Genomic DNA, 24,563 nt, shown 5'->3' on the forward strand with positions numbered 1-24,563 from the left:
GTGGTCATAGATTTTGGAGACCCCATGGCAAATGTGACTTAGGCCTAACAATATCGATTTCATCCCATGGCCTATACTTTGTGAGCTTGAGCAGATACAATCTGTTTTAAAATACGCAGGAAAAAAATCAATAAATTAAATAAAAATCACAGTCATGCAAAGCATCTGACAATTCAATAAATTGGATGATGCAATACATCTAGATACACACTCGCCTCTAAGTTGTCTAGCCTGGGTTCGAATCGCGACCAAGCTATAAACCGTCATCCCGATGATTCACAGGCAGGGCGATTCAGCAACGTGTGTGCCGTCCCTTGGATGGACGTTATACTGGATGTCCCATCTACCGACATTAGTGAGTGGATGTTGAAGATCCTAAGATGTCCGTCGAAAAGAGTAGATCCAACTCCAGCACCGCGGCAATTTCCATATTCCTACCCGAACCTTCGTCGATCATCAACCCTGGCCATCGGGTTCGTGAAAGACTTTGCCAAAGTTTCTCCCAACCAAACCCCAAAATAACGTGGAAGAAGAAGCCGTTCAAGAAGAAGCAGTAATAGTATGATAGAGTTAAATGCACAAGGAACTTGGATGCAAGAAGAGGCCATTTGGCCCATCAAGCCTGTTCTACCGTTGTGGGGCTGGGTCTCGGTGGTGAGCACAACCGCTAGGTGGAGTAGTAGAGTCGGCTCCACCGAACACCCGGAATCTAGATCGTGCTCCTCGGAGAACTCCGAAAGGCATGGGTCCCTTACAGGACCGTGAATCGCCAATCATTTGGCAGAGTGGGATAGGGTTAATTGCCAAACTTCAATATACCAAAATATCCATGCGACAAAGCTACGGGGGGGATTCACACCCTCGGCAGGCCTCGAGAGGTAGGAGCCGTTATCGTGCTCGAACCGTGCATAACCTGAGCGGATGGTTACCAAGACCCGTCAGTCCAAATGCACAATTTACCGTTTTCCAATTTCCCAACACGCACCGTGATAAGCCAATGAAAGAAGCACAGAAACGAGCTGGAACATTCAACAATAGGGGTATTTATTTACAATGGGGGGCAATATTCCAATGTACAATAACAACACTTAACAGTTCTACTTATGCAAGAGAGGCCCGCACACAGACATGCACAACCAAAAAGAAAACGGACCCTCAGGTCTTTATTCGGCTCTCCAGCCGAGGAGGATAGTTTGGCTGGGAGTCAGGACTGCTGGCAACCTGGCCATGAGCGCGCGGCTGGTCGTCCACACCTTCTCGGAGCTCCAGTCGCCAAAAGCACGGACCAGGGCAGCCAAATCCAGAGGAGGTGAGACGAGGTGATCTACCGTGTTGAGTTGGTCGATCGCTTGTCATACTGCGCCAGACCAGACGCCTCGGATGCGCGGGGTGCAGTCAGCCGCAGACCAGACAGAAGACGCGCTCGAGCACACGGGATGCAATCTCCCCCACGCTCGACCCGACAACCACACTTTTTCCTCTGGAGGGAGGGGCCTCTTCTCCTGGCCACTTGCCTCCTGATTGGTCGGACCCATCGCGCGATTCCCTGGCCATCTCCCGTTGGACAGGCCCACGGTAGGCGGGGAAACTCCCACCCTTCTGGGCGGAGTCCCGATCGGAGGCGTTTGTAGCTCCGCCTACCTCCTCACCTCCGGCCACGTGCGTAATGGGGCGGGTGAGACGCCCGCTCCTTGCCGATTGGCCAAAGAGGGACGCCATGCTCATGTTAAACTCCGCCCACACACGTGCTCGCCAGCAAGCGCGTGAAGAATGCCACGAGTAGAGTGTTGTTGTAAGTAATGTAAAAATCCTAACTATCAAAATAACTCCGCAGCACACGAACATTTAATTCCCATTCGACTAGGGACGGGATCCTAACTAGAAACATGTACTTACTGATATAACTGATCTATAGGACCTGGCTGTTGTGTGCACATGGCTGCCAGATTCGAAACACTACAGCCGACATGTACAACCACATTCATTCAATCCAACAGTTTATCAACCTAAATTCACTGGGGAGTGGGGGTGGAGGAGCAATGGGGATAGGATCAGTGTGAAATATAGATAGCATGGTGGAATTCGACCACACCAAGGTTCAACAGTGCAAATGTGCATTTCAGCTGCGACTACTGTAGCTTTAGAGAGATTTATTGTGGGTCCAATGAACACCAATTAACCCTGCAAGACACATGTGGAGCAGCACCATATAAATATGGATTTTATCGATTTAAAACACCACGTAACATGTTGTCCGTGAAGGTGATCGGTCATGAGAAGCCAATGGGAGGGAGCAAAAGGACAAATGGATATATATATATATATATATATATATATATATATATATATATATATATATATATATATATATATATATATATATATATATATTTAAATAAAGGAGAGTGTGTATAAATCAGAAAGATAGAGAGAGTGAATCAGCTATAAAGAAGAGAAGAGAGGATATGATTCCTAAAGAAACCCATAATGGGAGCGTGCTGGATTGATGAGGTGCAGGAGGCACGGTTGCACACCTGGATGCATTTTTTTTCCATATAAGGATAACAAGACTGCACACTCACAACCACAGCCGAGCGTGCCTGCGAGTGATGGCGCGGTCGAGTTGACTCCTCAACGAGCACGAACTGCTGCGACACCCAAAAGGGGAACTGCCGCAGAGTGCCCTGGGGGCGCAACATGATGCCCCGCGGGAGAAAATCGCTTACCTGCAAAGCGCCGGGGACGGAGGGATGGGGACGGGGTAGGTGTATGCGAAGGTGTGTTCGGTGGCAAGGTGCGCGTCTCACCGCGAATCCCCGTCTGGTGCGCCATGCTTCTCTCTCTCTCGGTTCCCGCCAAGACCACTGCCGTGCTTCAACTGGTACTAGTCGCGCAATTCGCTCTGCATCTGCTCTCCGCCCGCCGGTCTCCCCTGGAGGCCGTCACTTCCGCCTCGCATCGCCCCCACGATCCACGATCCGCCGCCGCGATGTTGGCGCGCGAGACTCAGCAGGAGAAACCGCTCGGGCGCGGGACGAGGTCACGTGACTCGCTGGTGCGCGCTCGCACACACACACACACGTGCGGGACGAGGTCACGTGACTCGCGGTGCGCGCTTGCGCATCGGTCCCATTGACACACGTGTGAAGGTGGGAGCGGCCCACGCAAGGCGCGGAGCTATCTAAAGGTCATATCCCAATTTGCTTACATCACTCCCTGCTCCATAAAAACAGCGTCGTTGGTTACAATTATATAATTTTATTATTCCATTAATCCTCTACTATTATCATTGGACAGAACCTTATTCACCTGCACACCAGGTAATGAACGCAGGACCTCATCACAATCGGTAAGTGTGGGGTGTGGTCGACGGGGTCCACAGGGTCTAACATTATTATTAATCTTAACCAACAGCGAAATTCATTTAGCGAGCTCGTTGGGATGAAAACGTTCTGAGCCATTGACTGTGTGTGCTCGAACGAGCCGTATTGACTGCGAGCAGACGAGACAGCCGGCTTCACGTTTCCTCGCACTCCGCCTGCCTGGTCGGTTTTTGCGAAAACGGATTGTTTTGCAAAATCGTCCCGACGACACGAAACTAACGAAAGCAGAAGATACATTTTTAGTCGATCGATATAACCCACTGTAGTTGTGGTTGTGGTTGTGGGATTGGAGAGGGAGCTTATTTACTCCCAGTGCAATTCGACTTTTAAATCAACATTTCACGTGGGTGTGGTCTTGATCAGAGTCTTGCTCAGAGTCTTGCTCAGAGTCTTGATCCGAGTCTTGCTCAGAGTCTTGATCCGAGTCTTGCTCAGAGTCTTGATCCGAGTCTTGATCCTTGTCTTGATCCTTTGATCCAAATCTTAACCCAAGTCTTAATCCTTTAATACAAGTCTTAACCCAAACCTTAATCCTTTAATACAAGTCTTAACCCAAACCTTTAATCCTTTAATACAAATTTTAACCCAAGCCTTAATCCTTTAAGCCAAGCCTTAATCCAAGTCTTGAATCAAACTTGATCCTTTAATACAAGTCTTAACACAAGCCTTAATCCTTTAGTACAAGTCTTGATTCAAGACTTAATCCTTTAATCCAAGTCTTGATCCAAATCTTAATCCTTTAATACAAGTCTTAACCCAAGCCTGAATCCTTTAGTACAAGTCTTGATTCAAGACTTAATCCTTTAATCCAAGTCTTGATCCAAATCTTAATCCTTTAATACAAGTCTTAACCCAAGCCTGAATCCTTTAGTAAAATCTTGATCAAGCCTTAATCCTTTAATCCAAGTCTTGATCCAAATATTAATCCTTTAATCCAAGTCTTGATCCAAATATTAATCCTTTAATACAAGTTTTAATCCAAGCCTTAATCCTTTAATACAAGTCTTAATCAAGACTTAATCCTTTAATAAAAGTCTTAACCCAAGCCTTAATCCTTTAATACAAGTCTTGATCCAAGCCTTAATCCTTTAATACAAGTCTTAACCCAAGCCTTAATCCTTTAATACAAGTCTTGATCCAAGCCTGGTGTTGGCGCAGTGGTTAGGGCAGCGGCTTGGGATCCCAGGGTCCTGAGTTCAAGCCCCGTTGGGCCACTGAATTAATACACCAGGGGGTTGACTCAGCCTGTCATCCTTCCGAGGTCGGCGAAATGAGTGCCAGTATACTGGTCCCGGTGTATGCCCCAGTTAGAATAGGTGTACCATATCCCTGTGTGTCATAAGAGGCGACCAGGGTTGGCGTCAGGAAGGGCATCCGGCCATAAAACATTGCCTCAAGAAAAAGCCCAACCCCTGCACAGCAGGGAAAAATGGCTATAAAAACGGTCAATATCCAAGTCTGGATCCAAGACTTGATCCTTTAATCCAAGTCTTGATCCAAATCTTAATCCTTTAATGTAAGTCTTAACCCAAGCAGCTAATCCTTTAATACAAGTCTTAACCCCAACCTCAATCCTTTAATACAAGTCTTAACCCAAGCCTTAATCCTTTAATCCAAGTGTTAACCTAAGCATTAATTATTTAATACAAATCTTGATGCAAGCCTTAATCCATTGATCCAAGTTTTGATCAAAGTTTGTTTTTACAGCCACCGATCCGTATTTACTTTAATGCCTGTCCGAATATTATCCGTCGCTCAAAAAGCACTGGCACCATAGCTTTGACGGTGTGCACACTTGTGTATGAGCTTTCAAGATTGAGTTCGAATCCCATCCTCGCTAAAAACTGTCACCTTGGTGTTTGGCATACAAGTTAACAACGCAGGAGGAGGCAATTCGACCCATCATGCCTGTGCCACCCCAACACCAGATTCAATAAATACATCCGTCAAAACCACTTGGTTTAATTGGGGAAATGGGGAGAGGAGTGTGGATGACAACAATGGCGATATAACAGGGATATGACAATATCCTCAGGGATATGAAAATGACTCAGGGATATGACAAGGATGCTAAAAATATAAAAGGGGAAATATATTTTTTTAATTATTATTTTGAAAAAAAAAATATATATATATATATATATATATATATCCCTGTGTCGTAAGAAGCGACCAGGGTTGCGTCAGGAAGGGCATCCGGCGTAAAATATGTGCCAAATCACTATGCGGACCATATGAATGATCCGCTGTGGCGACCCCTGACGGGAACAGCCGAAAGAAGAAGAAGAAGATATATATATATATATATATATATATATATATATATATATATATATATATATATATATATATATATATATATATATATATATATATATATATATATATATATATATATATATACACACACACACATGTATATAGTTATGGTTTTGTAAAACTTACCCCAGGGGGAGAGCATACATACATGGTGACCCAAGGTGACCATATACACGTAGGTGACCCGAGAATGTTATTTAATTCGTCTTTGTACAGATAGTCCTTGGTCCCTTACCAAAGGGCTGTTGTGGGCGGCATGCGTTGGCTCGGCTGTATTTGTCCCGGGTAATGTCTTCCCCCCTCCTCCCCCTCTGTTACTTTCAACCTTTCTTCCTTTACCCCATCGGCCTGTTTCAACAGCACAAATAATCTCCCCTTCATCAAACAACCTTTCATCAATCCCTCCTTCACCCCATCGGTCTTGCTTTCAACCCCACGGCCGTTCGGTCGTCCCTCGGTCATGCAGAATTCCTCTCCCTCTTTTCGCGCATTCCTTGATTGGGCACGTTCGACCTGTCCATGGAACAGTTCGCGTGGGCTTTTTGCGCACGGAGAGGGGGCTGGGGGCTCTTGTCACACGGCTTTGGGCGTGAAAAGAGAGGGGCGGGGGCTGCATTGACAGAGAGCTGATGTGAAGAAGCAGAAAGGCAAACGTGAACGGGAAGGCTCGCAAGAGCAGGGATGAAAAAAGCTGGTGAGAGAACATGAGGCGACAACGGAATACAACACAATTTGCCTGTCGGCGAACGTTCGTGCCTTGAAGGAGTTTTATGATCGTGAGAGAAGCAGAACGACAGAAGCAAACGGGACAAATTCACATGAGAAGACTCGAAGGAGTGAGAAGGCTCATGAGGGTAAAGAAAGGAAGGTTTCATGAGCAGTTGGTTTCAAGCTTCTGTGGAAAAAGAACGCTCCTTTCCACGAGTGTCATCCTGCCCTCTCAATCCTGTCAGCAATGAAGGAAGAGGAGGGTGAACGGCGGCACCTCATCGACGGGGGGGTCTCAGGAGGAAGTCTACCCCATCCATTTTCCTCCACATTGTCCTGCATATTTGTGTGAAGTGAGGGCACTGGCGTAGCAAGGGAGGGGTGAACGGGCGGCCATCCCGTCCTCCGTTTGCTGACAAATGGTTGCGGCCAACGATTTCTCAGAGGGGGCGCGGGAAAAAGGGAGCGCGCAGAATTCTGGGAAACTAAACTCGAAGATGAGGCAGTGCAGCGTTGGCGTCTCATTCTTATGTCCGAAGCTCATTCCAATTTGCCGTTCTCGTCTCATTCCTGTCTTCCCGTCTCATCAGGGGCGTACCTAGAGAGAACTAGAGTATTTGACACCCGGGGCAGACCATTCCTTTGGCACCCCCCCCACCCATTTTGGTAAGTGCTACAAACAAATTAACTTTATTACTGAGTTACTGTCTTTGGTAAACAATTATAATAATAATATAATGTCACTTGCACCGCCCTCCCCACACCCCCCCTGAGTCCACCAATGTGTCTCATTCCTGTGTTCCTGAACGCTTAGTAGGCCGATGATGATTTTGTAAGGTGGAAACCAAAGGTGTAACTGTTTATTTGCAAATGTGCTGCACTTGATTCGATTTGCAATATTTAATTCGGATTTGTGTTTAAATCAGCATGTGAGTTACGAGGGGGTGGCAATTTGACATCTCACCGCAAGCGGCATTTTTCCTCTACACCACTGGGTAAGGGAGAGAAAGAAAGACTTCTTTCTTTTTCTCCAGACATTACTTTTATTGTATTTTCAAGTCCTTGTTGTTTTATTTTTCACCCGAGTGAATGATGGCCAAGTCTTTTGTTTCAATATGATTGAAGTGGAATATGTGTTATGGTTAAATCTGCTCTTGTGTGCCTCTTTGCTTTCTTGCTTATAAATACTTGCTTTTGAATGATTGCTTGGTTGTGCATTTGTAATAAATAATTGTTTGTTGTTATTTCCAATCTGTCTCGGTTGTTTTTCCCTTTATTGGTCCGACACTGTGCATACGTATAGTTAGACGGGAAGTTGAACCTAAATCATTTGCTTCGTTAGCCAGCGCATACTCGCTGTAATACTCAGCAGTAATCTGAGTATGCGCTGAGGGCACGTGACCCCAATTTGCAAGCCATCCACAGGAAAAGTATCACATAAAGTAGTGTAACACTGCCCGGATTGGCCGTGCCAATCGGCGTTTGTGGTTGCCTTGCAACCTGCCTGTGCGTGGAGTTAACTGTGCCTGGTGGTTTTATAACCGGGTACTGAGGAGGGACCCAAGTTCTCCCCCTCGTGGCAAGCCTCGAACCCAGATCCACAAATATATATATATATATATATATATATATATATATATATATATATATATATATATATATATATATATATATATATATATATTGTTACGGAAATGCCCCTTATTAGGCTACTAAATATAGGATTAGCTCAGATCCCCCATTAAATGCATGTTTAGCTAGGTTGTTCGGTAAAATGGACGTTACATGTGTGTCGGGAGGTATATAAGAGGCTGTTTATTGTTTGTGCGGTGGTGGTGGATCGAGAGCTCCCTCTTCTTCCTTCGCCTCTCCGGACGATAGGCCCCGCCCAGTTGGCTTAGGGGAGGAGTTTGTCGGCTTCGTAAAGGGAGGAGCGAGTGGCTTCGAGTGAGCGAATGAAGACCTCGTAAAAAGGTTCAGTTTGGGCGAACAGTCAGTTCTCAAGGCATGCTCAGGTTTTGAGGTGAGAAGGAAAGGAAATCTGTGGTGAAACTGAGTGCCGAGGTGGCGCCGATTGGCTGTACACGGGACAGCTGTGTCTGTTTTTCATGAGGAACGAGCCGAAAGAAAGGCAGGGAAGGCAACAGAGAAATGACAAGTGTCTGTCTGAGATCTGCTTCGTGAAGGAGGCAGGAGAAACAACTAGAGGTGGCCTGCACGTCGAGTCGGCGATCGACTCTTATGAGGAGGTGATTCTGCCGTGAGAGAAACGGCAGTTGGCTTTGAGAGGCGAGCGTAGAAAAGGAAAGAAAAGGTGATTCTGCAGGGAAAGAAAAAGAGGACGGAGATGAGAAGTCGGGCTTCGAGGCGGGAAGGCAAGAGAGGAAACGACGGAGCCTCTGACGGTCCTTACTCACCTCACGGCTCGACACGTTTGCCGATCCGCTTGCCGGAGCCTGGCACCCCGATTTGGCCTTGTCTGGTGAACAGGCCAGACCTGGATTTGTATGCTGGACCTTGAGAGAAATCAGCTGAGGCCCATCGTCGATCTGACGGTCTTGTGCCGTCGACCTTACGCGGGGTCAGAGCGCGCGAAGACCGGGAGTGGTGCGGTAAAGGAAGGCGAGCGCCGTCTCGCCACACGGCGTGTTCGAGTTCGAGCTGGGGGCTTGAATCCGTGGACATCCGCTTGTTACGAGCGACATTCATGCTTTTGACACTTTCCTCTCGTCCATGAAACCTCACCAAGTACTCTGTCTTGTCTGCATGCATGCTGTCTGTCTTGTCTGCACGTTGTATAAGGCATATCTCGGTAGGGACCCCCTCGAAATCTGTCATCCGTAGTTCCCTCGTTAAGAACGGGTTAAAGATTGTTAATAAAAACAGTCGTGAATGTTTTGCTTGTGTCATATTCCACGATGTTCCCCAATAAATCTGGTTGGTTCGTATGAAGTTGCCGCTATGGATTCATTCGTGTCGCGTCGAGGAACGATCCGTTCGATTGGCATATAAAACCAAAATGGTTACAGACTGGCAGAAAATGCTCGGCATCTGACAAAACCAGTCTGTAACCAGGGTTCTATTTCCCCAACTGGTAAGGTTCAGGATTACGTTGGTATCGCGATTGAAGACGCGTGACCCGAGGCCTGTGCTGAGCCAGCCGGCATTATAAACTCTGTAGACGGCGGTGGTAAGGGTGGTGCCAAGATGGGGTGAGAATCTCGCCACCCCGGATCTGCAACAATATATATATATATATATATATATATATATATATATATATATATATATATATATATATATATATATATATATATATATATATATATATATATATATATATATATATAATTGACCCTCCCACACTCCTCTTGTCCAAGTAGCTGCAGAAAGCAACCCAAGAAGACTTGCACAAGGTAAGTGCTAACGCTGTTTCAAACCCTTCCCAGAGTTCCTCAACAACTATAAAGACGTTCACACACAGTACACACAGTACACACATGAGAAGTCCAATGCTATACACTCCTTCAGCTACCGGAAAGACCCATTGGGTCTTTGTGTCTTTCCTTATTTATATATTGACTGATTTTGACGTTTGTGTGTAGTTCATGCTTGGGGGCCTCATTGGTATACATTGCTGTCTGCGCAATCACTGATGATTCGCCAATAAGTGATGAAACTGGTCCGAAACCTGAAGGGGTGTGTAGCATTGGGATTGTCGTGTGTGTACTATGTGTGAACGTCTTTATATTTGTTGAGGAACTCTGGAAAGGGTTTGAAACAGCATCTACACTTACCTTGTGTAAGTCTTCCTGGGTTGCTTTATGCAGCTACTTGGGCTAGAGGAGTGTAGGGGGGGGGTTAATCATATATATTGTTGTGGACCCAGGGTCGGGGCGAGATGACCATGATGGGGGGGGGGGGTGGAGGGGTGATAGCAAGGGAGAGCAACGAATTTGTGGGATGTGACAAAAGAAAGAAAGCAACTTACTAAAGCATACACAGGTCAGACTTGCACATAACTTCCACACTCTTAACTTTAGCTAGGACAGGCACCATCAGAAACGCACACACAAACTCGATGAGGGCTGACGGCCTCGCAGTACCTTGCACGGTTGGCCAACCGCGCTACCCAGTACACTTTGGGGGACGCTCTGCTGAGCGATCCCACCTTGAGAGTCAACGCGTTGTCTCCTGCTAATTACTGTGCATGAGCTCGTGGAAGTGCGTACACCGGCTGAGACATGGCGTACACAATACATGGCTGAGCTGTGGAATTGCCTTGCACCGAACACCGCGACATGAATCCCCTTGCACCGAACTCTGGGGCCGTGTTCCAGCAACTGGCCAAGGGTCGCGTCGGTCCCGCATGCCCGTTTGGGCACCCCACCCCCACTCCCCCCCCCCAGTGCTCTGCGGTTGGTGCTGGTCAATGCCCTTGTTCCGTCCACATGCCACGCATCCCGAGCGGTCTGGGCCATGCAGCACACCTCTGCTTGGTGGTGACTGCATCGAGGCAGAGGTGCGAGGAGGCATGGGATGACCTCTGCCATTTGCAGGAGATATTGGTGGCCGAGGTGGTGAGTGAAGGTCGATGGTGAGACGCCATTGTAAATAAGCACGCAAACCCCAATGAAGATGTGCGCCATGTGTGTCCCGTCCCGTACAGTGCAGTGTTGATTATCACAGAGCTGTGTGCGTGTCTGTCATCGTGCATTTGCGCCTGCTTGGCTTTGTATCATGGATTGAAGGAAAGGGTTGGATGTAAATCATGGTTGAAAAGAGGACAGATATAATTATTAGATGCAGATTTGAATGAAAGGGCACACCATGCACGTCCCATACAGTCTTGTGATGAAGAGTTTCTCATCATTGTGATTTTTCACAGGTGGACATCTGGGTGCGGTGCTTGGTTTGCTTATTTCATGGATAAGAGAAAAGAGTTGGAATGAAGATCGAGATGTAATTAGACCTAGCTATAAGACCCACGCAACTCACTTCGTCCCGTTAACCCATTAAACACCCATTAAACATTAAACAAACATAAATTAAAAGGTCTGACTGCACGAATACTAACAAATTAACTGTCTTGGGATCACTGTTTTATTGGGTGCCGTTGCCTTCGAGGCATGCAGTTTCGTGGAACCGCAACAATGTATATAATCCTAGCCACCTGGGTGTTGTTGATTAGGTGAGAGCTGATTGGCTATTCCCTCCATTCACAAGTGAGAGATGTGGGTGGGTCGAAATATATATATATATATATACATACATGTACACACACAGAGACATGACAGAAGTAGATAGACACCATAAATTTCTTCATTTCATCTGTATAACGCAGTTTTACTCAGTGATTTGTACTAATATTCGACTATTTCTTTGCAGAAACGAGTTCCTGGGTCTTGTATGACAATTAACTATGCCTCGAACCCAGAGAGCACAAAAACTTTCCGATTTTCAGAGGATGAATTGTTGGCCATTTGGAAGGTGGAGTCAGCCAGCATCAGGAAGCTCAGAACCTTGGCATTCCACTTTCTATGGTCAATCGGGTGATTGTGCAATTTACCAGTGAAGGTAAGGAATCCAAAGATTCCCGTTCTGGTCGAACTGGACCCTCAGAAATGTGTCTTTGAGCTGTCAAGTGGTCCATTGAGAAAACTCCCCATTGCAAGGCAGCAGATGTTGCAGATGAGGTTCAAGTTGGCCCAAGATCTGCCATGCAGTGCCTTCATCAACTGGGCTACAATGGGAGAGCAGCTCGGAGAAAACCTCTTCTTAGACCAGCCAACATTCAAAGGAGAAAGAGGTGGGCTGACGAGATGACCACCAGACCCTTGGAGTTTTGGCAAACTGTCATGCTTTCAGATGAGTCCCAATTTACTTAATTTTCTGACAGTGGACACGTCCGGGTCTGGAGACTTCCCAGTCAAGAGTTCTCTTTGAACCGATTGCAGCCAATTGTCAAACACGGTGGTTTTTCAGTGATGGTGTGGGGAGCAATCTGGAGCATTGGTCGGTCAGAGCTTGTGGGGTGTGTTGGCAACATCAACACTACGACACACATTTCTGTCCTTGAGGATGGACATCTCCCTGTCTTCTCCACTGATGGTCAGATGGTCAAAAACAACACTGTTCATGGAAGATGATGGAGCTCCATGCAACACTGCAAAAAAGACGTAAGAATGGCAGGACAGAAAAGGGATCAAGCGACTTCCATGGCCATGGCCAAGTCAGTCTCTTGAGATGAATCCCATTGAACACCTCTGGGCCATATTGGATCGAGCTTTGCGGAAAAAGTCCAGGAAACCAACATCATGAGCAGAATTGCTAACCTGTTTGCATGAAGTCTGGGCAGTAATCCCACAAGAGAACATTTCGGAACTTGTTAGTTCTATGTCTGAAAGAGTAAAAGCATTGAAATCTGCAAATGGCAAATCGACCAAATACTAGTGTACGTATTAAAATGGACCAAATACGCTGTGGTCCAATCATGGAACGGGATTTTGCCTGCGGCTCGTCAAGATCCGGTCCTCGGCTCCACCCTTCACCCAGGCTCATAAAAAGGGCAGAGCGGAGCCAGTTCAATCTCTTATTCACCCTCTGCTTTTCTCTCTTTTGGGTCAGTTGCTCTTTCAGTCAGTCCGTCAGCTTGCTCGCTTGCGCGAGTTCACCCAATTCACCATACCCACTGTCGCTGCTGCTGCTGCTGCTGCTGCTTGCTTTCGTGTTTTGGAATGTCGATGCTGCTGCCGAGAGAATGCTGAGCCAGACGGGATCAGCAAGCAGGTAGTCAGTGAGCTGGTCAGCACAGAGCGAAAGGCGCCGCGAGACTCCGTAACCAAGCGAGGAGGAGGGATCGCACACTACTGCCATGAGGTGGGGCCGCTCCATTCAAGAAATCCCCAATAGGTACAAACATTGACATTTACAGACATTTGCGCAGATAGGATAGGGATTTCCTTCTTCTGCATCTTTTTCTATTATCTTTCTTTCCATCTGCCTCATCTACTGTGGATGCATAAAAGAGCATTAACGTGGGCGAAGCCTGGTTGTTCTTGTACGGGCTGAACCGAAGGAGCAAACAAACTGACTCGCATTAACATTTTTCTCTTGCACAACACTACACCCCCCACATTGTACTACACCACACCTCTCACTCCCACATCTGAGACGTAATCAGTATTCCACCCACCTCCCTCTCGCTGAGCGTTCTGGCTTGCATTGGTCTGCCGCTCGTGCCAAGTACTGAGAGGTCTTTTTACCTTCACCTGCTTTCGTGTGTGTGTGTGTGTGTGTGTGTGTGTGTGTGTGTGTGTGTGTGTGTGTGTGTGTGTGTGTGTGTGTGTGTGTGTGTGTGTGTGTGTGTGTGTGTGTGTGTGTGATGGTGCCTATCCTCGCATAAATTAAGATTGTAGAAGATAAACGGGATAGCTCTGCTCTGTGTCTGCTTTTGTAAGATTGCTTGTCGTTGCTGCACCCCACAAATTCCTTGCTTTCCCTGCTGTACATACCAATACATCCCATTTAATGCACCACATACCTTTTCAGTGATTTGGTTGTGAATAAATGCCCTGTGTAGAAATGTTCTCAGCTAATTTTTGTGTTTTCCTTCATTGGTCCAGCATGGCTCACCCAAGCTTAGCCGGGACGTTATTCCCCAAAGATTCGCTTCGTAGCCGGTCCATACATGGAAGTTCCACTCGGCAGCACCTGATCCGGTAGGTAATTTGGTTACATACAAACACGTACCGATGGCGCGTTCCCCCTGTAAGGAGATAACATGACCCTGAGGTAAACAGTTTCTTAGACGGAGGACCCTAAGTCACATGGTCGCGTTATTGGCGTCCGCAGTCGATTAGCGACCCGCCCCGTCACGAAGTTATTCGTGTGCAACGGCCTGCGAGTCGAGAGTAACCCGAGGCAGTCCATCCCTTGCGGTTCTCCCTGCGACCACAACACAGTGTGTGTGTTATTTATATGTATATATGTATGTTTTAGGGAAGGGAGGGAGTCATGGGCAAACGTGGTTTTTGGCTCAGGAATATACAACACTGACATTTGTTAATAAAACACCAACACACCCACACACACACACTATTCCTTGATGAGACCCTCTCATAAACATCACACTCAGCACAGATGTACATAATCACCCATCCATATTCAAACTACACCTACCAGTTCTGACAACATCCCTGTACCCCTCTATCTCCAATGCTTCTTGGTTCCTATCTAATTCCAATTTAAACTTATCCACTGTTTCTGCTGCCACTACCTTTCCAAGGAGACCATTCCCTGCATTAACTACTCTCCAAGTGAAGGACCCCATGCCTTACTACCGTCTAACTCTCCTTTTCATTACTCTCAGAAAGTTGATTCATCAATGTGTGCTGTCGCTCAGTCAGACATTCGACTGGAGAAAGGCAATCTAATTTTACATTTAGGAGGCTGACGTCGAAAAGGCTTAATTGTGCACACTTTATCATACTAAGCCATGCTATCGGTCACATAGCTCGTCGTATTTTAAAAAAGGAAAAAAACACAATGGGATCTTTAAATGGCCCGAAGCAAAAGCAGCGAACAAAGCCAGCTTCAAGATCCCTCTGATATAGTTGCAGAGAAGTGGTTGGACTTGTTTCAAATCTCCATCTTCATGGAATTACCTGTACAATTATAAGGGGGCATCTATATATCGCATGAGCTAGCAAGGTGGCCTCGGGGTGTGCACACTCACCTCTGAGCTAACCTGGTTTGAGTCTAAAACCCAGCTGGTATAAACTGTCATCCTGATCAGATAAACACAGACAGGGCGAGGCAGGCATCAATTAATGTGTGTGCCGTCCATCAGCCCTCGTACATGCCAGCATTGGTGGTTTATGGACCACAAAGACACCCGAGGAGACTTTTGCAAAGATTCGGCGAATTATCGAGGGCACTCGGAGCAAATGACAAATTCCTAGACCGAGACTCTCGAGTCTGGAGGTAGGTCTACCCACACTTGCCTCTAAGCTGTCGAGCCTGGGTTCGATTCCCGACCCAGCTATAAACTGACAACCCGGTGTTTCAGTGGCAGGTTGATTCATCAATGTGCGTACCGTCCTTCAGATTGACGTTAAATTGGGCATCCCGTCTGCCAGAATTAGTGTGTGGACGTTAAAGATCCCACGGTGTCCTCCGTGAACAGTAGGCGAGCCATCGCCAAATGACAAATTCCTGCCCTAATTTATCGAACGTCGGACCTGGTCAGCCGGTTGGTGAAAACTCTGCCCAAGCTTCCCCCGACCGATCCCACAACAAAGGTGGCCAAGATAGTGATAGTGGTGGTCGTTAAAGAAAAACAGAAGTAGTAGTCATTGCTCAAAACAAAATGATCACGTGATTTCTGATATCCAACAAACTAGTCCCTGCTATGTCACGAAAGGATGTAGCTTTAAATAAAACTGAGGATCAATACCAAAATATCCCAGATTCCTGGTAACGCGTCAGCAACACTAAGTACCTTTATATAACCAACGGCACTAAAAATATTAGGCAGGCAAGTTGCAGAGAGCTTCTATCAAACCTTTCCGTCTTAGAACCGGGCATGGGATTGTTTTCCGAGGGCATTATTTTTTCATGTTCATTAATTATTCAAAGTCCAGCCATTTGAGACGTGCTTGGAAGGCCTTGTTTTTTTTACTGACTGTGTGTGTTCACACTCGTGGGGCTTTGGAACCTTTGGACTTTGTTCACTAATCTTGTATGAGACACAAAAGCACCGCCAGAGATGTAAGTCACGCGTTGAATGAGTGAGTGTCCTATTGACTGCAAGATGGACACCGTGATTACCTGTTAATTAAAATTGGAGAGGGGTGGATGGGTGTGCGCCTCCTAACTCGAACTTTCTGTTCTGCTATAACTGACTTTACATGTTTGTTTATTTCTCCATCACTTCTCGCTCTCCCCAACCAACAGTTGACAAGTGTGGTAGCATCATTTTATTGGGGCACGACTGTGCCGCTGATGAAATGCCCTCTATTACCGGTACACCGGCACTCATTTTGCTGACCTCAAAAGGATGACAGGCTGAGTCAACCCCACCTGGTGTTAATTCAACGGCAAACAGGAACTCGAACTCAAGACCCAAATATCTTAAGCCAGCCACTCGAACCATTAAGCCAACACCAGGCTTGACAAGTGTGTTGAGTATGACAACCACCCTTAGACATGAGGTAAGGAAGTCCTCCACCTTGCAGTAGACTGAAACAAGCAGGTTTATGGTATTGTTTTACCACATGATATCATTGGTGCCTCCATCATCAAAAAAATGGAGAAAAACTAATATCAGCCTGAAAATTCCTACAACTGAAGGTTGTTGCAAAGACTTTTAAACATCTAATTGAAAGGTTTGGGATATTGTTATAAAGTGCACACTCTGCCAGGCTTGCATTGAAGAAAGGTTGCTACCCCTTGCGTGCAAAGCGAAGAGCGGGGTTCGGCAATTTATTTTATTTACAACACCTGCAGTTTTGTGGTTGCTGCAGCCATCTTAGCCACTGTTGGAAAATAGTCTAAAAAGTGTGATTATTTTGCACAAGCTGATCCTCAGTTTAAATAGACCTAGCGCAGGTGTAAAGAAAAGTCTGACAGTGATGGGGGAAAAAAAAAAAAAATCAAAAACAGCAGGTGCAAGATGACTGGTGGTCGCAGCCTCAATCCTGCATGCAGGCGGCACAGTAGCATGGGTCGTTTGATTGTTGACCTGAGACCACAACATCATCCGGAAGTACCCCGAGTGACCAAGCAGCTTCCTTGAGAGATGGCCTTGCTTGCCCCGAATAGAAACGGGTCGAGAAAATGTAGCCCAAACATTGAATGTCTCAATTAAACCCGGTTAGCTTACCGCAGCAAATGGGCATCTCATAGAGTGGTGCAAAAGAAAGAAGAAATGGGGACAAAAACAGCAGACAAAACATCTTGGAAGATGCATGCTGGGATGTTTGCACAATATCCAAATTCAGATGACTCCAATCACCCGGACAGACATTCCACCCTCGCAGCCAGAGAGCTCGCCCCATTGGAGATTGACATTGCAGCACTCAGTCGAGTTCACTTCGCAGGACAGGGATCGATGAAGGAGCATGGAGCAGGTTATACACTCACCCGGTCAAGAAAAGGCAAATATTATAATCGATGCCTTTCATGCGTTGCACTCATGGTTGCAAACTCCATTGAAGTTTCTTTTCAAATCAAACCACCACCCGAAAGAAAAGGTCCACAAACAAGGAAGCTACAAGAACATCGACTCTATTTACCAGAAATTTAAAGCACATTTTCAGTGCAAGCTTGAAGACAGACTCTGCAGTGGCCCACCATTTGGCAATGATATTGTCCCGGTGGAGTAGTGGAAACTGTCGTAATCTGTCTTGCAGGAAACTGCTGCAGAAGTGGTTGGCTTTACACCGGAAGGAACCAAGATGGTTTGATGAAAATTGTATGGAAATTCAGGATCTTCAAAAGAAACACTCCTGTCACGATAGATTGATTACCTGATGATCAGGCTGCAAAAGCTGCATGTAGGGAAGCTTGCAACATGCTACCAACCAACCTCCGAGTCATCCAAAACAACCAGTGGACAGCACTCACTGAGAGGACACAAATGTATGCAGACATGAAGGTATGACACTGCTTCAAGGTGGAGTCCATTTTGCACTGGTGGTCAGAACACTTTGAGGTGTAAAAGGGAATTGGGCTCGCATCCGCGAAGCCAGAGTGCTTTCTCGGGGGAAGGTTCGTGGGGGATAGTTTGCGCAAAGGTCGGGGATAGTTCGCGCACCTCCACTTTTTTTGTATACATTGTCAAGGCTCATATAAGAGCTAACACACAGGAACATATAACAATGGGAGCAGGAGATAAGAAGGGTGCGAGATGGAAGCACAAAACGGTAGGGAACAGAGACATTAGGAGATCTGTGGAAGGGAGAGGGATGGGGTGGGATACACAGGGTAAACAAGATGGATACCACAGGGACTTTCAGGAAGGAAAGCAGGGAATTTGAAGGAGGTGGGTTTGGGGTGGATTCACGGGACTAGAAAAGATCAAAGTTATGGATGGGGAAAGATATGAGATGGTGGTGAACAGCTGTTTTGAAGAACTGGAGGGAAGAGTGGGATTGAAGAAAGTGTGGGAATTTCTTCCAGAGATAGGAAAAAAAAAACTAGGAATGTAAGAGTGAAGGTGAGCAGTGATTTTTAATTTTGGTAGTGCCACCAGCAGGGAGTTGCTGGCGGACCTTGAGCGCCCTGCATAAATATGGAGGGGGACAGAACGGGGAGCCGGAGAGGAGACGGTAGAAGACAGAAAAACTACCGACCTGCCTGCAGTGAGAGAGAGTGTGAGATCCAAAAACTCAGCTTCATAACAGGAGATACCAACGATCATAAAAGCCTTGGTTTCCACAACTTGAAGCCGAGCCTGGTGTGGGGAAGGAGCACCAGCCCAAAGGGGACAGCAATACTCCATTTGGCTGCAGATGAAAGCTTTGTATATGGTTAAGAGCTCAGGTGTACCAACGAAGGACTTTTCACGATAGAGGATGCCCAGTCAGTGACTGGCTTTGGAGACCAGCTTGGAAATGTGGCTTTCCCAGAAAAGATCATGGCAGATCGTGAGGCCCAAAAGCTTGAATTAAAGGACTTCATCAAGAGGTTTGTTGAGAAAGTAGATAGTGGGGGGGATTTTCCAGATGGTCCTTTTGGAGAGACATCATGAGAGTGGGAGATTTGTTAGGATTGAAAGACATGTTCCAAGTGTTTGACCAGCTTGTGATTTTATCCTGGTCTGCAGAGAGTGAAGAGGCTGCTGCCTGTCAATCGGAGGGATGAGAGATGGTATGGCAGGGGTGGCGTCATCAGCAAAGAGATCCTTGTGAGACAATGGCCATCCATATCTGGTGCCCAACTTTGTCTGTGGACGTCCTCCTGTAGGTGGGTACCTTTTCTCAGAGGTTAGTGACAGGATTTGCACTCCAGCCACAGTAAAACACTTCATTCCGCAAAACATTTTAAAAAACGCAAAGAAAACTGAAAACCCACTTACGTGGGAGTACCTCTTGTGCAGCTGCCCTTCGCAGGGCAGCTCACTGGATGACGGGATTAGGGCAAAACCTTTGGGACCCTCATTCGTTGATGATAGGAGGAAAAGCACAAGGTAACCTTCCTGGGTCAGATTGCAGTAGTGTGTGTCGGGGTGGTGCTGATGTGTCATCCACTCGAGTCTAGATGGTGGTCTCCTCACATTAACCTGAGGTGATCCCTTTTGGTGGGTGCCTGGAATGTCCAATCCCGAAGATAGGATAACCACCTGTCTCTGTTATAATATGAGCTCCAGCATTTGAGCTTCAGCATTACAGCACTCTCTGAGGCTCGGAGACCAGATAGTGGTGAGATCATAGCAGGAGGTTACACTTACTAATGGTATGGTTGCTCTGATGGTTACCATGCCCAGGAGTTGCTGTAGTCGTGGACTGAGGATGGCTGGTTCATGGTTTCAGCACCCACAGGCTCATTGCTGGACTTGGTATTCCAAAGCTGGTGGTGTGGCAAGGAAGATTGACCACGTGCTCGTTGGTGGGCACTGGAGGATGACTCGAACTGCAGGTGGGGTTCTCAGTTGCTCAATACCGACCACAGGCTTGTTGTAGTAACTGTGAAGTTGCAGCTCAAATCCAGGAGAATGGTATCATCCCAGCCAAGGCTGGATGTTGGCAAGCTCAAGGATGAGAGGGTAGGTGAGGAGTTTGCAAACAGGCTGAGTGGGGATTTTGGGGGTCTGGGTGTTTTGCGGAATCCTGAAGAGTTGTGGAGTGCCTTCAAGAGTACCGTCCTTGATGTTGCCGGGGGATGTCTTGGAACCCACCATCAGGCGAAGAAGAACTTTGTCTCCCAAGGTAAACTGGATACTATTGATCAGAGTCGCAGAGCCAGGCTTCAGGGCAGAGCTGAGCTGTTCAGGGAGTTGAGACATGACACTGTTCGTGCGCTGAGGGCAGAAAAGGAGGCCTATGTGCGAGGAATCTGAAGGGGTAGAGCATCACCTGTGGTAAAGTGATTCCCATCCTGACTACAGAGGAATTTGTGCAATGCGTTCATCCAAGCCCATCCCTCGGTGTACTGCAGTTAGAGCGGAAGGTGATGGACTCTTGACAGAGGAGTCCGAAGTGAAGACCCGCTGGGCCGGTTATTTTGAGCAGTTGTACCAGGTTGACCCACCAGCTGTTGAGTTGGACATCAGGTGTGTAACTATCCCTATTGCTGACCCTATAATTAACTGTGAAGCACCTTCATTTGTAGAAACACAGGCTGCGGTGAACCAATTCAAATGGGGTACAACTCCTAAGATCTGTGGCATCCATGCTGAACTTCTCATGACTGGTGTAAATGCTGCACACATGTCGTTGCATACAGTTCTGTGCTCTGTCTGGAATGCAGGCATCATCCCACCTGACTGGAAGATGGGCCTTGTTGTCCCTCTCTGGGAAGAGAAGGGTGATTGTCCAGACCACAACAGCTACCAAGGGGTGACGCTGCTCTCAGTGCTGGGCAAGGTCTTTGCTCGGATAATTCTTCATAGGATTTGCCACGATCTGCTTGAGCACTAACATGTGCACAGCAGTCAGGCTTTACACCAAAGAGGTCAACAATTGACCGTATCCTTCCTCTTCGGGTCCTCACTGAACACAGAGGAGAGTTTCGGCAGGGGCTGCTTGCAGCCTATGTTGCTCTCCGCAAAGTGGTCAATTCAGTGAATCAGGATGCCCTCTGGAGGATACTCGGTCTTCATGGGATGCCAACACAACTGATCAATCTGATTTCTGAACTATACTCTGGTACTGAGAGTGCTGTGAGGTGTGATGGTTCCATCTCTGACTTATTTCCAGTTGTTACTGGAGTTCGTCAGGGGTGTGTACTGGCCCCCACACTTTTCAGCGCTTGTATGGACTGGTTTCTGGGGAGATGTCAGAGAGATGAAGTTGTGATGCATCTTTTTGGAATGTCAAGATCTCTGACCTCAATTTCGAAGATGATTCAGTCATCCTTGCAGAGATTCTGCATATCCTTTTGGGGACCCTCAAGATACTGAATGAGGAGTTGCAGATGCTGCGATTACGGGTTTCCTGGGTGAAAACCAAGATCTAGGCTTTCAATGACATTTTGGATGCTGAAATCTTGTCTGTATCTGTTTGTGGTGAGGATGTTGAGGTCACTGAGAAATTTGCTTACCTTGGCAATGATATTGCTGTCTCTACTGGCTGTGAGCCAGAGGTCAAAAGACATCTGGGTCAGGCCTGGGGAGTCGTGGATTCACTGGATCATGGAGTGGGGCGCTGCCGTTACCTATGCAGGAGGATGAAAGTCTGAGTCTTGAAGTCCTTGGTGCTTCTAGTCTTGCTCTACTGATGTGAGACAGAGACTTAATTCCTTCGGTACGAGGTCTCTTTAGAGGATCCTTGGCTATCGCTGGTCAGACTTTATGTCTAACGAGCGGTTGCTGAGAGAAACTCAGATGAGATTTGTTACCTGTTTCGTCCATGAGCATCAGTTGTGGCTGTATGGTCACATGGCTAATTTTCCTGATGCTGATCCTGCTTACCAGATTCTCTGTGTCGGAGCCTCATGAGTGGTGGAGACCAACGAGCCAACCACATGCCTTGTGGTTGCAGCAGGTTGATCGGCATCTCAATGAGTTGGGGATGGGCCAGGCATCTGCCTTGGGGACGGCCAGACCGATGCTCCTGGTGTACCCGCAGAAAGTGGACGCAGCGATGTGCTGCTCCGGCACTTGCTCCCATACCTGACCTCACCTGACCTGATAGTCCAGATATCCATACCTAAACCAAACATCTAATGAGCTTTGTATTGTCACATACCCAACTCATCCACCAAGTTTCATCCGAATCCATACATTATTGTTTGAGGAATTGTGCTATATCATTTTGGCCCTATCTCTCAATGGTGAAAAATCACTGAAACAGGATCCGGATCTAGATCTTCACCAAAAATCCAAACAATTCTTTCTTCTTACACACCCAACCTTCCGACAAGGTTTCGTCCGAATCCGTCCATAACCTTTTGAGATGTCGTGTTATATCTCCTTTTTGGCACGATCTCAATGGTGAAGAATATTTTTTTTTAGACTATTAGGTATCAGGATCCTGATCCGGATCTTCACAAAATGTAATCAATTTGTCCATGTCACACACCAATCCTGTCCAGCAAGTTTCCTCTAAATCCAACCATAACTTTTTGAGACATCCTGCTCACAGACAGACAGCCAAAAAGGGCTGAAAACATAACCTCTGTTCACCTTTAGTGGCAGAGATAACTACAGAAGAACAGATTACCTATCTATGCAGCATTATTTCAAATTTTGTCACTGCCAACAACGACACAGACAATCGACTGGCGAAGTTTAACTGTTCCTTTGACCATCTCTCTCAGCATGTCTGGCGAAACTATTCGCTGCATATCGTCGAACAAAATTCGAGTGTACACAGCATTTGTCATCACCACCCTCTAACATGGATCAGAATCATGGGTTATGGATCAGAAACAAATCTGGCTGCTCGAGCGCTTCCATCAACGTTGTCTACGATCCATCATGAACATCGGATGTCAGGATTACATCATCACTAACAATGAAATCCTTAACAGAGCAAATCTACCCAGCTCAAATGCATTTTCTTACAAAGGCAATTGCATTGAGCATGACATGTCATGTATGGAGGACTTGAGGATGCCAAAAGCAGTGCTCTATGGTGAACTATGCTCTGGGAAGCCAGACCGAAGTGCACCTTAAAGACAAACAAGGTCTTCAAGGTGAACCGAGGTGCAAACGGTTAAAAGACCAACTGAAAAGCCAGCTCTCTTTCTCTGGCTGACAGTGACCAATGAATGTGGGAACAGGAGGCTGCTGACAGAGACAGCTGGCATGCAACAACCATGGAAATGTTGTACAATTTTAAATAAATATGTGCGAGGTTGCTTAAGAAACGCACAGACAATGGAAGGATGATTACCTACTTGTACCAAAGCACATCCAAGTCAGGAGTTCCTGTTCCCCAATTCTTCTGGAGCCTGCAGATTAGGAATTGGCCTATTTAGTCATCAACGATCATGCCAACTAAAACAGGATCTTCGCTGGTGAACAATCTGGCTCCATCATAATCATCCTCATTGATTCCTTCAAGGGGGAAAAGGCTGCTATAGGGGCCAAACATTCATTCAACATTCATGTCTCCAACACCTTCCCTACAACTGAAGTCAAACTAACAGGTCTATCCATCCATCCATTGGGACCATACTTTGTGCAGAGCATTGGTGCTGCCTATGCAGTCCCTTTGGCTATCTGAAGGATGAGGGATGTTATGGCAGAGTGTGGAGTCATCAGCAAAGTGATAGGAGATTTCCCAGAGATTCAGAGATCGTTGATGAAGATTATGCCTGGTGTTGGCTTAAAGGTTAGGGTGATGTGCTTGGGATCCGAGGATCCTGAGTTGGAATCCCACTCGGCTGTTGAATTAATATCAGGTGGGGTTGACTCTGCCTGTCCTCCTGAGGTCGGCAAAATGAGTACCAGCTTGCTGGTATCCTGTGCCGGAGTGGCGATCCGTGCAGGATTGTGTCCAATAGCCAAGGAGACTGCTTTGGCAGCACCAATGCTCTGCACAAAATATAGTCCCAATGGATGGATGGATGATGAAGATTAGGAATAGGACTGGGCCCAGAAGACTGTCTTTGGGTACTTCAGCCTTAATGGGTGAGGACATGATAATATCTAAGGCTTTTCATGGTGATCTAATGCTCACGGCGAAGCTTGCACCTTAATCACAATCAGCGCAAAGACAGCAGTACGTCAGCACACTTTAAAATTAATTACAAGGATATAAATTACAAAAAATGGACAAACACACAAGGTATATGGAATTTGAACCTGTGCTTCCCCACATCTTGTATATCATAAACGAAGGGTTCAGATGGGAATACCAACAGGTAAACCCAACTTCAAAGCATATTAAACACAGAATTTCAACATTTTGTACAACTGGCTTGAACATTACCCTTTTGAGACATCTACATCCTAAATGTAAAGGTTGATCAAATCGACTACAT

At 46.6% G+C, this 24,563-nt stretch overlaps 2 protein-coding genes across 13 annotated transcripts in view; one reads left to right on the forward strand and one right to left on the reverse strand.

Moving 5' to 3' along the window:
- LOC147033194 (twinfilin-1-like) overlaps positions 1-3,102 on the reverse strand; it is a 63,515-nt gene extending 60,413 nt beyond the window's left edge. The window contains exon 1 of one of the 2 annotated variants that reach the window (XM_085871320.1): positions 2,808-3,102. In XM_085871320.1, the coding sequence (XP_085727446.1) occupies positions 2,808-2,832 (25 nt within the window). In that variant the 5' untranslated portion in view covers positions 2,833-3,102. The remainder of the gene's footprint in view (positions 1-2,807) is intronic. The other variant, XM_085871319.1, reaches the window with a different exon arrangement.
- Positions 1-24,563, forward strand: part of LOC147033195 (uncharacterized) — a 119,619-nt gene that overhangs the window by 25,465 nt on the left and 69,591 nt on the right. For 2 of the 11 annotated variants that reach the window (XR_015055472.1, XM_085871323.1), the window contains exons 1-3: positions 3,213-3,349; positions 7,337-7,405; positions 14,036-14,131. Coding sequence is in view for 3 of the 11 variants with exons in the window: in XM_085871323.1 (XP_085727449.1) it covers positions 14,037-14,131 (95 nt within the window). In the remaining 8 variants the exon portion in view is untranslated. The other 9 variants (XM_085871321.1, XR_015055467.1, XR_015055466.1 and 6 more) reach the window with 9 other exon arrangements.

This window comes from Eptatretus burgeri, chromosome 2, assembly GCF_056783735.1.
Source record: "Eptatretus burgeri isolate ZD-2024b chromosome 2, Ebu_testis_v1, whole genome shotgun sequence".
Taxonomy (NCBI): Eukaryota; Metazoa; Chordata; class Myxini; order Myxiniformes; family Myxinidae; genus Eptatretus; species Eptatretus burgeri.